The sequence below is a fragment of the Bactrocera latifrons genome, unplaced genomic scaffold (assembly GCF_001853355.1).
Source record: "Bactrocera latifrons isolate USDA-ARS-PBARC rearing strain unplaced genomic scaffold, ASM185335v1 scaffold_620, whole genome shotgun sequence".
Classification (NCBI taxonomy): Eukaryota; Metazoa; Arthropoda; class Insecta; order Diptera; family Tephritidae; genus Bactrocera; species Bactrocera latifrons.
This window is the reverse complement of record NW_017537291.1, coordinates 1-16,422: the sequence shown is the minus strand read 5'-3', so window position 1 is coordinate 16,422 and position 16,422 is coordinate 1. Positions and strand designations below refer to the sequence as shown.

General features: G+C 38.3%; 1 protein-coding gene across 1 annotated transcript in view; it reads left to right on the top strand.

Annotated features, from left to right (window-relative positions):
* The window catches only part of LOC108975188, a gene marked incomplete at its 3' end in the record, with an annotated part of 31,828 nt that extends 19,221 nt beyond the window's left edge, over window positions 1–12,607 (top strand). The window contains exons 5-8 of the mRNA XM_018943528.1: window positions 1,267–1,394; window positions 4,492–4,659; window positions 8,154–8,335; window positions 12,212–12,607. Of these exons, the coding sequence (XP_018799073.1) occupies window positions 1,267–1,394; window positions 4,492–4,659; window positions 8,154–8,335; window positions 12,212–12,607 (874 nt within the window). The remainder of the gene's footprint in view (window positions 1–1,266; window positions 1,395–4,491; window positions 4,660–8,153; window positions 8,336–12,211) is intronic.
* Window positions 12,608–16,422: the final 3,815 nt, after the last annotated feature.

Sequence of the window (16,422 nt, the reverse complement as noted above, 5' to 3'; positions counted from 1 at the left end):
GTGAAAAATTAGCAAAAAGTGGTCAACCAAAATGGTACATATTTGGTTCACTAAAGTTCATTATAAATATAAAAGCAAATATGTTGAAGTTTGAATAGAAATACGAAAAAACTTCTACTATACACAATATTTTGTTGGACGCTTTTTGCCAAAGCTGAATGGAGGAAGACTAAATCGAATAATCTTGGTACTATTTCTTCTACTGTCTTTTTTTTTTTAACATAGTGAGATTGAAAAATCATACACCTAGACACATCTTTGGCGAACCTGGTGAAATAGCTGAGATTGTTGCCAAATGCCTTAATAAATGTAAGAGATCTGGTAATCCATTTTAAGGAGTTTTTGACTAGAAACAAGGCACACAGCTCAAGTGAGATCCACCGCTATCTTCGCTCTGAGTACCAAAGCTACGACCTAACCTGACTTAACCTAGGAATATATCGTTAAACTTACATTATTTTATGAAATTTTCTGTCACCGGAGAATTTACTATCCATTTAAAAATTCTAAATAATTTTTCGAYAAGTTTTTCTGGGTATCGACATATKACTCCAGTTAGTTAAACAGATTGGCAGCACTAAATGAGCCTAATATACTGAAATTTGATTGAGTATCTRAGATTTGTTATCACATATTTTTTTTTGGTAACTTACTAATCCTTGCTTACATTCGGGCTGCAAATGTGTGATGTGACTACTAGGGAAGAAGTTTGTACAYTTTCCACAAAAAGTTCAAATTAATAATTATTTTTATTAAAAAAAATGACCTTCTCATACAGTTTATGCTCTTAATATTTATAGGTGGCGCTTTTAGCTTAAAGTTTGAGCGCTAGATCTCGTCAATTAGCTCGTGTATCTAATAAAATTATTAACAGTTTTAGTCTTCAGCTTGCAATTGTACTAAATAATACTCCCGGGATACTCTAAACATTTTGCAATTACACGAACACTACATTTTCACATATTATTCTTTACACTTCTCGCTGTTTTTAGGGAGGGTGTGTACTCCCTTATTTGKGAAAATGTAGAACTTTCAAGTACTTTTACCGAAAGAAGTGCRTTTTTCTGTCAGGCTGAATGATTATTCCCAAGACGTTACTCATTTTCTGTTTTTTTTCGCTCGTCGTAACTTTTTTCCTAAGTTTCTAATGGATATGTATTTCTAAAAAKACTTACTTTACCATATTCTCCAAACATATTTATGTTGTTGTTGCTGTTGCTGCCAAATTTTAGCAATTTCACCACTCTCTGTGTATTTATTTTGCAGGTAACGAACAAAAATCACACGGATACTCTGGAGCATTATCTAACCGCACACTACGACACGCATCTGGATTCAATGAATCGCTTCAATTTTGCACTACTCTCGAACGTAAGGGACTTGTTCAATTTCAGGTTCGTTACGCATTGCATCTTTCTCTCGATACTTTTGCCGTTTGTGTATTGCAACAAAAAAAAAAACAAAAACTTTTTAAAAGCGATTTTTTTTATTTTTCATTTTTACCTCATTCAAAGACTTCTCATTTTCATCGATACATCTAAGAGAGTGCTTTACAAATATATTATACATAWGTATGTGTGCACATAAATGTATATGAATATATGTATATATGTTAAACGTAGTTCCCCATTTGACATTCCCTCCTTCCCCTTATTCCTGAGTGTTTTGATTGATTGTGTGTGGCGCTGATCAAAGTGGGTGTGACAACAAATTGAAAATGGCAAAATATATACGAATTACTCTGACATGCTTCATCACTTTCGCAACTTAACACTTATTTATTCCTCTTTCACTTTTTTTTGACAGCCACACACATACACATAAGCGACGAGCTTAGATACAACTCTTTTGCTGTTGCCAACAATTTGTCGATAGTCATGTGTAAATTAAGATTTCCCCAGTGTTCGGTATTAGGAGGGAAGAAAATGTATTGCAACACGATTTTTCATTTTCAAATATATTACATACTCGCAATACATTGACATTGAGATACTTATTGCCCGTGTGAATGGGTTATATTTGAATTTAGATATGGAAATTAGAACAAAATTAGTTTGAACGAATGCTCGAGGGCGAGCGATTACAATTAGTGATTACAATTTTTTTATGAGAGAGTTAATTACAAATTTTGAAAATCTATATAGATAATTCAATAATTATCCGAGTTAGATTCGACAAGCTTTAGTGAGTAGCGAATCGAACACATTATACCAGCTATTGAAATAGACATAAATAAGTACAGGGTGGCGCACGTATCGTGCTAAAAACAAAGAAATAAAAAAAAATAATAACTAGGGTTTCTAAACAATGCATTACATTTTTGTTATTATATAGAAATTTTAATTTATTTTATGTTAGTAATTATTTTTAAAAATTATGGACCGTAAATGACCTCTATGCTTAGCCTTACTCATTGAAGCCTGAAGGGCTGAAGTCGGGAGTGCGTCAGTTATCGATTTCATTGACTGTTTCACTTCAGTCAGATTTCTGCGTTTTGTTTTGAACATCTCTTGTTTGACAAAACCCCATAAAAAAAAAATATGGTGCAGTCAGGTGACCTTGGGTGACCTTTCTTAATTTTAATTTGTTTCAAAATTCATTGATGCTGCGCAGTAACCGGTCTGGCTACATGTGCAGGTGCTCCATATTACTGGAAACAAACGCTGTTGAAAGGGAGTGAAAAGCCTCATTCAACATTTTTAAATAACGGTGCCACCTGAGAGTTACTGTTATACCGTTTTCTTTAAAGAAATATGGCTCGACAATACGTCTTAATGAAACTGCGCAGTGATTCGTTCTTGGTGAAGTTTCGTCTTGTAAATTTTTTCTGCATTTGATTCACTCCATATAAGCCAGTTTTGCTTGTTTACATTTTCCTTTAGATCGAATGGACCTCATCAGTCAAAGAGGCAATTTATCAAATGAGGACAGTTAAATAATTTTTTGGCAAAAATCCAGGTAAATAGGCAAATCTATAGGGTTTAATCGACTTATTATTTAAACTTTGTATCGAAATTGGTTTAAGTAATCACAATTATCCATTGTAATGACCTTCTGCTAACATCAAGTTACACCGATAAGTTGCAATTCTTGGATTTGCCGGAATTGAGGATGCAACAGCCGCGATTATTTATTGCACACGAACAGACGGATCGCGATAGAACGGTCTTCTCATAATGATCCATCTACACGGGAGAGTGCCCCCAAAATCCAGTCTGAACTCCCTTTGGACGGAAATGACGGACTGCAAAGCTTATTTTGCACAAAGCATTCAGTAAAGGACATGAAATGAACGAAAGCTTGAATTATGAGAGTCGTCTATGTAACTCTGTTAATAACATCGAAAATTTAAGCAAGCAGTGCTTGAAAATCATCAAGTTTGTATTAGAGATATCTCAACATCTTTTAGGGACCATATCCATCACCAAAAAACATGAATTTTACTACAAAAAAGGTGCTGAGTAGAGGTCGTAAAAGAGATGCTCGACAAACGCAGCTGCATCAATACTGATGCTGAGGCGTGGGTTTATGAATATGACATAAATAGGTTTTTCTGGGTTTGCTTTTTCTATAAAATCTAATTTCCCTTCCATATGCGTAGAAAACTATGAATTATGGTGTATATGCAGTAGTTGGTAACTTTTTGTCTTTTAACTTTTGCTTCTGCCCTCAATGGCATTGCCAGAGATCAGCTCATATTGAGCTTCAAATGTCGCACGCCGTTGTTAATATCCAAAAGACCTTTGAATGTTTCTATCAAGTAGTCAATAAGATTTTCCATTTCTTTGGTTTTCAAAGCACAAACTTAGTTGGAATCCATCCAGTACTTCTCTAGAAAAGCACGTATACAAATCTTCGCCGATTGTATCCAACAACGAAATGTACACTGACAGTGTGTCCTTTGCAAATGTCTGCGTAAGAAACATTTTCGCGTTTTGATTGTCGGCCGCAGATTCTTGGTTTTTAGTCGTCAACTTTCAGTTCTGTCGCCAATTTTTTCTTGTCTGAATAAATAGATCTAAAATGTACCTTAGTTTTTACTTTTCGATTTTGGTCGTTACAAGCAGCGTTACTATCATATTGGATGGAATTTTTTCCATTTCCCCTCTCTGAATTCGCCGCTGTATAGTATCACTTCTCGCATCCACAGTGACATCATCGGCCTTAGCCTTCACAACATTGAAATAAATTTCTCATTACTACTCTCTTTCTATTCTATTACTGTTATTATTAAATTCCAATCAGGCCACAGTTTTAAAATGATGAGAAGAGTCAAAAGAGAATACATGTACATTTTTTGAATATAAAAAGTGAGATTATGAAAAAGTTACATAAATCATATTTGTTTGTTGTTTTTTGTTTTAGTCTCGGAACAAATTTAATCATGTAAAATTCAATTAACACAAAAATTTCAATTTCTCACAATACATATGTACACACACTGTTAAATATGCATACTTTTTGCTTACCGTCAAACATTTTTTTTTGCAGTTTCGTGATGTCGAAGACTGCCAGCTGGGGCTACCTGAAGAATGGCAAATTCGACGGCATGATAGGAGCGTTGGTACGCAAACAAGCGGATATTGGTGGCTCGCCGATTTTCTTTCGCATCGAACGTGCCAAAGTGATTGATTACACGACACGAACGTGGGTGGCCAGGTGAGCAAGCGGGGTAAAGCACACAAAACACTCATACAAACAAGCCGATAAATAAAGAGAAAAAATTGCTGGCTGAGCGAAAGTGATAAATGGTAGAAAAAGCGGGGGCAAGTAACAAAAAGTCAGTGGGTGTCGGGAAGTCAAAGTAGACAGTTTGGTTTTTTTGGTGCGGTCGACGATGGCTGTTATTCACAGAGCTGTTGCTTTTTCTGTGTGTTATTGCCGCGCAGTTATTCAGCAAGAGTGCTGGTGGTGTGAGACTAAAAAAGTGACTTACACTAATTCCTAGCAGTGGAAGAGCACAAGCGGTCAACCGCTCAACAGCCACGTGGCGCGCCGAGCTAAAGCTCTTATTCGTGATTGGAGTGTTGGCTATTGCTGTTGTTGTTATTTACATTTGTCGACTTTTTTCAAAGTTCTTTTTTGTCATGTTTAGCACAACAATAATAGTTGTTATTGCATTTATTGCTTGTGGTTCTTTAGCAAATTTTAAAAAGCAATTTGTCGAAAGCTTTGCACATGAAAGCGCGGCCACAGTTGAGTGATGGCAACGCGTTTGATGTGAAGGCCTTGTCGGCACCAGGAATTGCATTATGTGGTGCTTTCGCGCCAGCTTCGCTTATTTCCCTCTAATGCTTTTATTGTTGTTATTGTTGTTGCCTCACCTGTCACCTTTGCTGCTCGCGCCGCACTTGTTGGCGTTATTGTTGCGGTTTATTTAATTTCGCATATTGTAAGCTGTCAATGGCATGAAAAATGATATCAGCACGACCGACACGAGACCCGACGCCGTTTAACGCTCTAACTTTTTTTTGCCATTCACTTTGCATTACCGTTATTTGTGTATTGTCGCCAATTGTTGCTTTTGTGTGCAATGTTGTTGTTGTTTGTTGTGGTTTTTGTTGTGCCGCGGTGTTATTATTATTGCCAAGATAAATGTTTGTAAGTTTAGCCTTTGCGGTTGACACGCATAAATCTTGTGGACAAAATATCGCCAACAAAAAGTCGCACAGCGTGGCAACTTATGTACATATCTTGAACCCCGAACAATGACATTAGTTTGTTGTCTTTATTTATAACAACAATAAATATTTATATGTGTATTAGTTAGCCATTGACAGTTGCGTGCGGAGTGTGAGTGTGAGTGTGAGTGAATACCTGCACACTGGTGGCTAATTTTGTTGTACGATTTCTGTTAGGCTAACACAGTATGTCTGTAAAACAGCAGTGGTTGTTACTGAAATTTCTCTGAGATGTTGCGCTTGAACTTTTTGCTTTCAGTTAAATGTTTTTTGTTCTGTCTTGAGGGAAACTATTCGAAAATTTCTAGAAAAGTATGAAGCATTCTGTAATATTTTATTATAATATTACGTTCCGATCGACACTTAATGTGAGTGTCATGAGATTAAAGCTGTTAAGTATATTACCTGACTAATCTTCTAGATTTGATCATTTGTTAACCTCGTCACCGAGGAGATTCGAAGTGAATCGAATAGAAATTTCGTATTGGTCAAAGAAACATAAATCTTCCGAGATTTAGCGCATGGTGAATATCTGGCCAGTTGTTGATGTTCCAGGCCTACAGCCACACTGATAAGGTCCAATCAGTTTTTCGACGGTTTTCCGATTTTAATCTTTCACACAACAATTCGAACTTCTTCTTTCCGGGTCGGGCAATGGAACCAAAAACGTTATTTCTTTAAACGAAGATGGAAAAAACTTAGTACTAAAATATTTTTAAGGAAACTCTTTTAAGTAATATGAACGTTTTGAAGGATACCGATGGTGTAGGAATGCGATTATAGAGCTTCTTTTATTCAACCGTTGGCCAGACATACGAGCTTTTAGACCCTATCGATTACAAACCAGGCTCTGCCCACTGATTATTGGCGTTAGAACTCTGTTAACCAACAAGCTACCAAGTGGAGACGGGGAATATTGCAATCTTGACTTCTTCGTAAACATTTTTTTTTCGTGGCATAAAAAAAATGAAAGTATAACTTCAAATAATCGATGTCTGGATGTTACATGTGCCGCAAGCCAAAACCCACAAGGAATTGTAGTGATCATTAACCGTTTGAGCTTCAAACATATGTATTTATGAATTACACAAACGGTATTTCTTTATAGATCGCTCCGTGATGAACAATATTAGTTCAAAACGAACTCGCATCATGTGTGAGTGCTTACCAAAAGTTCACTTTTAAAAATAAGATTGTGACGGAAAAGCCAATTTTATTGGTTCGATTTCGATAATTGCAGATTTTAATTAGTACCTAATTATACCCTGAAGGCGGAGACTCTATAAAATATATACATGTAGAAATTATCAGTATGCTGAGCATATTTAATTTAGCCAAGTCCATCTGTAAGTTTGTATATACCCAACCTAGTGCTTAATTTTTCCATATTTTGGATCTGAAATCGCGCATTCGTTTCTTTTTCCCCAAGTAGCTGTATATTTGTCGGCCGTCCATCCAGGCCATGCTAAAATCTACGAAGAAATTCATTAGATCGGTAAACTATGACCTTAGCAGCCATATCATGATCAAAAGTTCTTTTTTGGAATCTTAAAATATTTTAAACTTATTTTACTTTTCATAAATTTGAGAATAAGCCCAGAGGAAACCCATTTTCATATAATACCATGGTTAAATAATATGCGAATATTAAATTACCATTTCCATGTAAAAGTTATCTGTAACTTTCATCAGACCACCACTGTAGTCGTGTCGTGTCACTTCGTTTGGTGTCTACGGTTTTTCACCACACTCCGCCGATTAAATACTCATTTCTCTTGTTAAGCGGTGCAAATTTATGCGCTGCTCAATTTTTGCGTCGCGCTTTCGCGACGCTTCTTATCGCCGTGCGGTGATTTGTTGCACGCGTGCTTGTTGCTGCTGTTGTACTTACGCTCATTGCACCCGAGTTCAATTTTATTTGCGTTCTTTGATTTGTTGTAGTCATTCTTTTTGCACGCCACTTCACCTCCAGCTGTGCTAACGACAATTTAATGCTGCCGTTGCCGTTGCCGCCTCGCTGCTTGCGTCGCTAGCGCTTAGAGACCGGGTTGCTGTTGCTGCAGCTCCCTTGAGTGTGGAAAGGTCACGCCAACAGCTGACTTGACAGCAACTTAAGTGGCAATGAGACGCTGACTTAAGAGCGTGTTGTTCGTGTAGGCAGATGGCAAACGACACGGCGTTGGACAAGCAATTTGTTTTTAGTCGCCGCCGTTCGCTCACTGCTCCATGCCACGTACACGCCGAAGATTGACACATTAATTGAAACTAAATCCTGTCGGGGACATGTTTGCTGATTTAATTTCTTTGTGTAAAATAAGATTTATGTTTGTGGCTTTTCACCTGCTGCGCTGTTGGTTTATTTTGTGGGCGTGTCAGTTGATGAGGGCAGATTGCTGGAAGCTCTCTACTGTGTGGAATTGTGTGCTTGTCTAATAGTTTGGTTTATTATTGTAATGTCTTTTTTATTCGTAGGCCTTGCTTCATATTTCGTCATCCGCCGAGCACCAAAAAGGATCGTATAGTGTTTCTGCAACCCTTTTCAAATATAGTCTGGATTTTATTGGGATTATGTGGCATATTCACCATCTGCTTACTGTGGCTACTGACATCGGTGGAGCGTCGCTTGGAGGCGGTGGGTGTGGTAAAGCAGTTGGGTAGGTTTAATTTATAGTGGCGAAGAAGAATCGCAATTTCGTGAAATTTTGTGCATAATGGTTAATTCTAAGTTTGATATAATTCTTCATACACTAGTGCATATTTTGCAACCTATGATCTAGAAGTAGTTGTATTATATATACGAAACTTTTGGATAACTTTTGGATCTGCCTGAAGCCTCTTTCATATAATAGGAATCAAAAGCTTTCGAAATCTTATTACTTTGAGGCGTTAAGCAAAATATTATTTGTTGTTGCCGTTTAAAGGTCTACAGAAACTTAATTAATTCATTGCTTCACATGGGAGCGAAGTACTTTACGGATGTAAACAAGCATGCGGAGAGCGTTGCGGTGGAGTGCTCGGTCGGTAATTATCCACTACTTCCACTTTTAGCCTCCCTGATCACTCCAGCGACTTCCAAAGGATCTACTAAAATCCCATACTTCGGAACGTAACCTCAATCAAAGTGGTGGTATCTATCCACATCGAAAGCTGGAAAGCAATAGTCTTGTCCTCGCTGACAGAGAGCTCAAGACTAATAATGTCGTGTATAGATGCCAGAGATATACTTTTTGATTTTGGTTTGGATGCCTGGGTACAGCGGAGTTGATGGAAACTGCCAGGTACCTACAGTTGTAGGCTTACTGATTAGTCCAGCGACATCCAAACGGAAGTGGCTAAGAAAAAGGTGGCAGTAATTTCATTTTTCCGGAACGTGACCTCATTCAGAGTGGTGTCTACGCACATCAAAAGCAGAAAAGCGATAAGCGTGTCCTAGCTGACGGTGAGCTCGATTGATTACATGTATACACTCCTTATCTCTGGCATCATTTATGAGTTTGTTTTGGATGCCTGGATACAGCGGAATTGATGAAAACTGCCAAGTTGATGAGTCTGCTAGGTCAGGCATATCAGTCTTACTAGCTTCAGCATGGAAATGGGTAGAAGCTCCGTTGGCTTCTTACGGTTCATTTATAGATTATTGGGTCTCAGGCCAGATAGTGTAGCGAAAAGTTCGCCCTCAGAAAAGTCTACGTTATATGAGTTCTTACTGAACCTTCGCTAGATCAGGTATACAAAATAAAAGCTATAGCATCTGTTCGAATTTTTAAGTTTTKTGCAAAGATCTTMYATTGTTAATACTTRRCAACACTGTCTTGATAYCCACACTAATGTCTCATAGCCTTAAATATAACAGGTTAGTTGTTGGTCTAATTATGTMTATAAATCTTGTCATATAAATCTTTCAAAAATGAATTAAAACTTGGAAAAATGATGAATGTAGATGTTTTGGTCTCTCAGAGCGAACTTTTTACTCGAATTTGAGTCCATCGACAGGAATAAAATAGTAGCCTGCTGAAAGAGCAGACCGCAGAAAATTCTGCTTTCTTATGCTTAAACATCTTCACAACAACTGACATATTTATAGAGTACGGACACTTTAGTGTTTTGGCTCTCAGTCCTTTTTCAGCTTAACAAAATGATAGCCCAGAATCAAGTAACAACCTTAAAAGTCTATTATATAATATTCTGACGACGCTTATTTGCAAGAATATCAGTTAAGTACTACTATTTAGCGGAAAAATTCGAGCTCACTCGTGTCATTAACGACTTCCAGTTCCCATCAAGCAAAACTAATCGATTCACCAGAACAAAGTTGCGCATTAAATGCCATTAAATTATCGGTTATTACGAATTCCGATGATAAAATTTTTCGCGCGACGAACGCGATTTTGACTTTTACTATTTGCCGTCGCTCAGACAAAAGTTTGGCATTTTCTTTTCACTTTAGTAATTTTTATAACCTCTGACGATGGCAATTTCATAAAACACCATTTAGAAGGAAGACGAAGGCATGCCGAAGAGCAAGAATGCCGATAGACAGTGCGAACTTTGTGAAAGTATAAATCAAAACTTTCAATTTCCAAGCAAACCAAAGGGCCAAAAATTGCAGCAAAACGCCGTTAGGATGCATTGCAAGGCACACGGGACGATAAACGCCGCAATGTCGAGTCGAAGTGCATTGGCACAGTGGCAGTCACATACAATGCTTGCTATTGATAACGGAGTGTACGAGGGTGGTTCGATAAGACAAAAACTAAGGAAGGTTAATAGACTTCATCGGAAAGGTTTTGTTGGTGGGTTGAAAAGGGAGGTGCAGAAGTATCAGAACACCCGGCGGCTGGACTTAGACTATCATTATGTCTATTGTGCTCCCTGGTTTAGCTAAATTAAGTCATCTCAGCAAATTGGTAGATTTGGTAAAATATCATTTTTCACACCAGCTGCCCTATGTCTCTTAATTTGGAACATTGAGAATGACCCGCCTCACCCGACTGAAGGCTAGTCATTCGCAAGTAATGTTCCAGCGTCTCATCTGCATTCCGCCGATTCCACTTTTCCAATATTTTGAAGTGATATCTTAAGGGTGGTGCCCCATAAAGACCCCTACAATATGATTAAGTATATCTGTGCTTAGAAGAAGAAGCTTTTTGGTCTATCCACCATCTGCATTACCGCAAAGTAACTTCGTAGTATGTCTCGTGTTGGTAGTGTTCCAAGATCTAAGGTGTTTCTCTAGGTCTACTGCATCAAGCAACTGTTGTAAGAGCTGCATGGTTTGGAACAGTCGTGTACTCGTCTGCCTTTTCGTTTCCTTTCATTCCCATATGGCTTGGCATTGGAAAAAAAATTGTCAGTAGATGATCAGGAGTGATAGCAGGAACAGTGGAGAATGCTACTGCCTTCCTTCCTTATCGAGCAAAATGTGTGAACAGTTGAGAACGTGGCAAAAATCAGCCATCTTTGTTAGTTTTCATTTGAACAATGTTGCCATTGCTCAATACGCATATATAGTTTTGTACACATCTATGTTTTTAATTAAAATTTTTTATAATATAACATATCAAAACTGAAAACAAACTATTAAAAATTTTAAATAATAGCATTCGACTCTGATTTTGAGTTATTTTAAGAAAATTTCAGACATATTGAACAGATTGAACTATAAAAGTTGATAATTACTACAGTAAATAGATATTGGCAACCCTGCGTTGTGAAAGAGCAATCAGCTGACACGTTTCTACGGCAAAAATCCAAATGCCGTGAATTCTCACGTCATTTTACTTCAAAGAGAGAAGGGAGTAGCGTTTTTCACTGCGCACTTACATTGCGCTCCCATAAGATGGGTCGTATCGGCTGACACGGGCCACGATTCTGCCTTCTCCACTGCTCCTGCTATGAGGCTTAACGTCAGTATTTAACTATTTGACAAAAAAAAAAAAACCCAAGCTCAGCTAAGTCTCCATAAAGTCTTTTCCAAAGGGTTTGAATCTCTGTCAGGCCTTCTCTCGGCCTAGTCATACCTATTCTACAGCTTTCTGTCCAGTTATTGAATTCAGTTCGAATGATGTGGGCTACGCGCTTGATCAGGACCTTTCCTGAGCTGAAAAATATTACACAATTCTTCGCCACTGTGTTATCGGACCACCTTCGTACCCTCATCGCGCTGGTGATTACATGCAGTGTGCACTGTGGCTGACTGCAGGGCATGCTGGGACACTTCGAGCAAATATCGTCGGCGAAAAGTTTTTGTGCGGCACGAATGCGTGCCTCTGAAAAATGAGAGATCATTGCCATTAAATTCTCAGCTCCATTGCGTACATGGCACATGCTCGTGGTACTACGCAGTTGTTTTTTTTTTCTGTAAAATTTTGGACGTTATTACTTGCTGCGCCCGAGGTCAAAATCTACTAGAAACTCTTTTTTAACTCACATTCCACTCCTTCCTTCCGCACTAACCTACCGCTTTTTGCTTTATCCTTTCATTGATTTCGCCAACAATTGACTCCCTGGTGAATGCTGCGACACAAAAGGACACAGCACGCGCAGCAGCAACATGAACATCGGAGGCACCACCGCCAACAACCAACAAGCGAGCGCAATCGGCGGTAATGATGAACTACCACCAGTTGGTTGCCGCTGTTCCACACGAACGACGCTAAGTGCCGGGACAATGCTGAGCTGCGGCGCTCGCTACGCGCCGTCGGTTGCCGCAGCAACAAAAGAGCAACGGAAACAAAAGCCGGGCAAGTTGATGCAACGAAGTAAGACGGAAGCGCGAAAGAATGTGCAGAGTATTAGCTGCAGGCATTGCATGCTCGGCTGCGGCAGTGCGTGCTGTGGCCAGGCAGGCAGCGTTGTGGCACAAGAGCGCGTTGGCTTGTTCTTCGAGTCGGTGCTGTTCTACGTGGGTTCCATATGCCAACAAGGTAAGTTTGTCGAAAAACTACTACTACAGTAGTACATAATGTTAGCGTTAAGGGCACGAGGAGCGAAGAGGGGCGCTTTGAAAACTAATATACGCAGGAACTTTGGCGAAACATACACATAGAGCAAGCTCTCGAGAAATTTTGGGTTGCACAAGTGAGTGGCAGTTACATGTAAGCTGTAGCAGTTGCGTGTCTGTGTTTCTGCGTTTGAGCTCTTAGTTTTATTGGCATGTTTGGTAGCATGTGTGGTATGCAACGCAATTTATGCGCTCACAAGTTTACTTTTCAGCTTTGCTTTCATAACTAAGCACACTACTTTCCCAGGGTGCGGCTCACGTCTCTCTCTCTCTCTCTATCTCTCTGTTTGTGTGCGCTACCTTTTCGGGTTGGAGGTTCTTGAGTTCAATTTCGTTTGTTTGGCTTTGTTACAAGACTTTCCCATTCTTGTAAACATAACTGAACAAATTGCTAGTGAATTTGTTGTGGCAAGACGTGCATCGGCTTGGAGAGCGCAAACAGTGCTTCTTCTTACAAATTTGTAAGAAATGCTTTTGAAGCGGAAAAATTGTGCTAAGTCAACACCGAGTAATGCTAGGAAAATATTGCATTTTTATTTAATTACCGTTATTATTTTATTATTTAATTAGGTCAGGCTCAGAGCGAGTTAGTTGTTTGCTGTGGCTCAGAATGGTGAAATGAAAGTGAAAGCTTTTCTGCCGTTAGTGAGCTTTTATTTAATAAGGAGAGACTGAAAATTATTAATATATTATTATCTAATTGCATCAATTCTTTGAAACGTGGGTCCAAGTCTTGGTCTAAACTTTTTTTATTCTGCTATAAACAGTTTTTTCTATTGGTGATTATCTGGATTGCTGCCGAAAACTGCTTATGTGACTTTGATTCCGAAGATGGGTACAGTTGCGTATAACTGTGCTTCTGTTAATACTGCTAAATGTGCAGGAGAGTTGAAATCTAAAGTGCAAGGTCGTGCTCTCTGAGTATTGATAGTCAGTTCTGCAAATAATAGATGTTCAGGTTTTGTAAGATATCGAAGACGCTGAAATTTCGGATCCCAAAAATAAGTAACCCTGTCCTTTAAAGGATGTAGCTACCTATCAGTTATTTTCACTATATATAACCCTTTATCTTATTATCAATGAAGTCCGCTGTGTTTAGCTTATGAGTTATGCTTTTACAATTAATATTCAAATAATAATTTTCGAATAGAACTTTTTTGTGATAATATCGGGTTGTTCTTTTTACATTTGGCTTCAGTAAGGTTCGCCATTTCATTATTGAAAGATATACCAAAAACGTCTCGAAATTATTAAATTAAATTATAGTCGTCATAATCACCATCTAAGATCAACAATTGWGKGTCTGGTGGAAMAATTTGAATCCACAAGCACAGTARAAARTGTTGACGTGTCAGTGAGRCAAAGAAGTTCCGCAGTGTCGAKAATACTGCTGCCGCTAGCGCATCCGTTRAGGAAGACCCAAACTCCAGTCTCAGTGACTCTCACACGTCTTTCTGAAGCATAGATCATCACTGTGACGTCGCTGTGGCGAATTTAGTGAAAATATCTTGGCCTGTGTCCTTACAAGATCAAATTGACTCAAGAACTGAAACCGCTTGATCACCAGAATCCTAGTATGTTCGTGAATTAGGCTCAGTAACAACTTAAAAAGGATCCGGATTTTTATTAAAAAATCGTCTTGTGTGGGTCATTTCTGGCTGAATGGCTTCGGCAATAAGCAAAATATGTATTATAAGTCAGGCAGCAATCCACGCGTACTCCATGGGTCACCATTGCATCCCAAAAAAATTACGGCTTATGAGCCGACGGCGTCATTGGGCCGCACTTCTTCCGTGATGATCAAGATCGGCACGTTACTGTGAATGAGAATCGCTACCGCCTAATTATAACCGAATATTTTTTTCCCGAACGGACGATATGTACTTGGACATATCGGTCGTTCCAACAGGATGTTGTCAATAGCCACACAGCGAATGTCACAATCGACTTACTACATCAAGTATATGTCATTTATATGTATCTATGTCAACAAGACAGCGATGTTAGATGAACTTCGATTATCGAACGAGAAATTGCAGCATTTTCGGGCGATTTATGCTTGAAAGCCGTCGAAAATTGGATTCTGCGTCTGGAATTTAGCAAGCGTTCCCACGGTGGCCAAGAAAAGAAATTGAGTTCCATACAGAATGACACGAAATGTACTTTTACAGGAATAAAGAATTTCATTGATATCCCCAATCGCTTTGTAGCACTCTTATTGAAAATCCGTTATATTGGCTAAGAGCTCTACCAAAAATCCGTCGTTTGCTTGGCGTCTAGAAATTTGTAGTATAGAAATTTGTAGTATTCTATATTTGTTGAAAAAGATTAAAGGCCTTATTTGTTCTCATTGAATGGAGAAACATCAGGATTATGGATCTAGACATCAAATTTGGATGTACGTTCTCGTATCCTTTAAGATGAAATATGTATAATATTTAACAGTTACAATAAACGAATAGCGTTAAGTTTGTGTGTAATTAAACATAGTGACGTATCCATAAAAGTTTATCTGAACTTTTGATAGAACCCAGTGCATTTCTTCTTCGCTCTCATGAATGCTGATCGAGTCAACTTCTCTGGAAGCAACATATACTTATTTGCTCATTTAGCTTGCAAACCCAAGCAACCACACCCTCCGCCATAATGAGTGGAGAAATTTAAACTGATTACCTTTTCGTTGCCATTTCTTCTCCTTCTCCTTCTCCTTAAACATAAACTACCATCGATTTTCACGTCATGACACGTTTTGTAGAAATCTATCCAACAACAAAACGCATTAAATTGCAACAATCAATGCAATTGGGCAACAGCTAATGGGTTCTGTTTCTGCTGCTGAGTGGTTGAGAAAATAGCAAAGTCATTACCGTTGTTAGCGTCTGCCGCTTGCGTTCGGACAAGATTGTGTAGAAACACTAAGTACTGAACTTCAAGGTGGAAGATTTTATATATTACAAGGCGAGTACTGTTTGAAACTTGATTGTATTGGCGGAGCAAGAAATTAAGAAATGGGAGGTGTACAATTCGAAAACTTCGAAGTATTGTGGATAAATAAATGAGCTCGTTAGAATACACAACGGTGGGTGGAGATCGTAATGTTGCTAATTACTTCATTCGCATTTTACGAGTAAACATACGAGTACCATACATATCTGTGAATCGTAGGATTACAATGTTTCGATGATTTGGGGATATGTGCTTTGATGGTTAAATTTTAGGATTATATGTATGAACTTCCGATAAGTTAAATGGTACCACTATTTTTTTTTTAATATATTTTTGGGAATGTCAGAATAGTACGAATGTTGAAAATATCGTTCACTTCGATGTTCACGAGATGCAAGAGTGTGAGTTCAGCTGCATGTTGCATAGAGAAATCAGATCTAGCATAATTCCATTATAATTGGATCAGAAGTGAGCTTTTCTAGATCTGAGGTCTTGTGGGAATGAACATAAAACTTAATATTTGCTAGCAAGGACTTCCTCCGATTCTCGAAGCATAGCTGAAAGCAAGTGATGTTGTTGTGCGGAGAAGTCTACGAAGCATAATTTCATATTATCAATGATATCAATATTGCTCTTAACTTCTTCGACGAGAACTTAGCAGCTTTAAGACTAAAAATCAGTATATTGATAGGAAAATAGCAATTTTTACTTCAACTTGGTTACCGAGTCCACTCTTCAGCATGTGTATATATTAGGGTGATTCAAAAAACATTTTTTTTTCGTTTGGTGCTC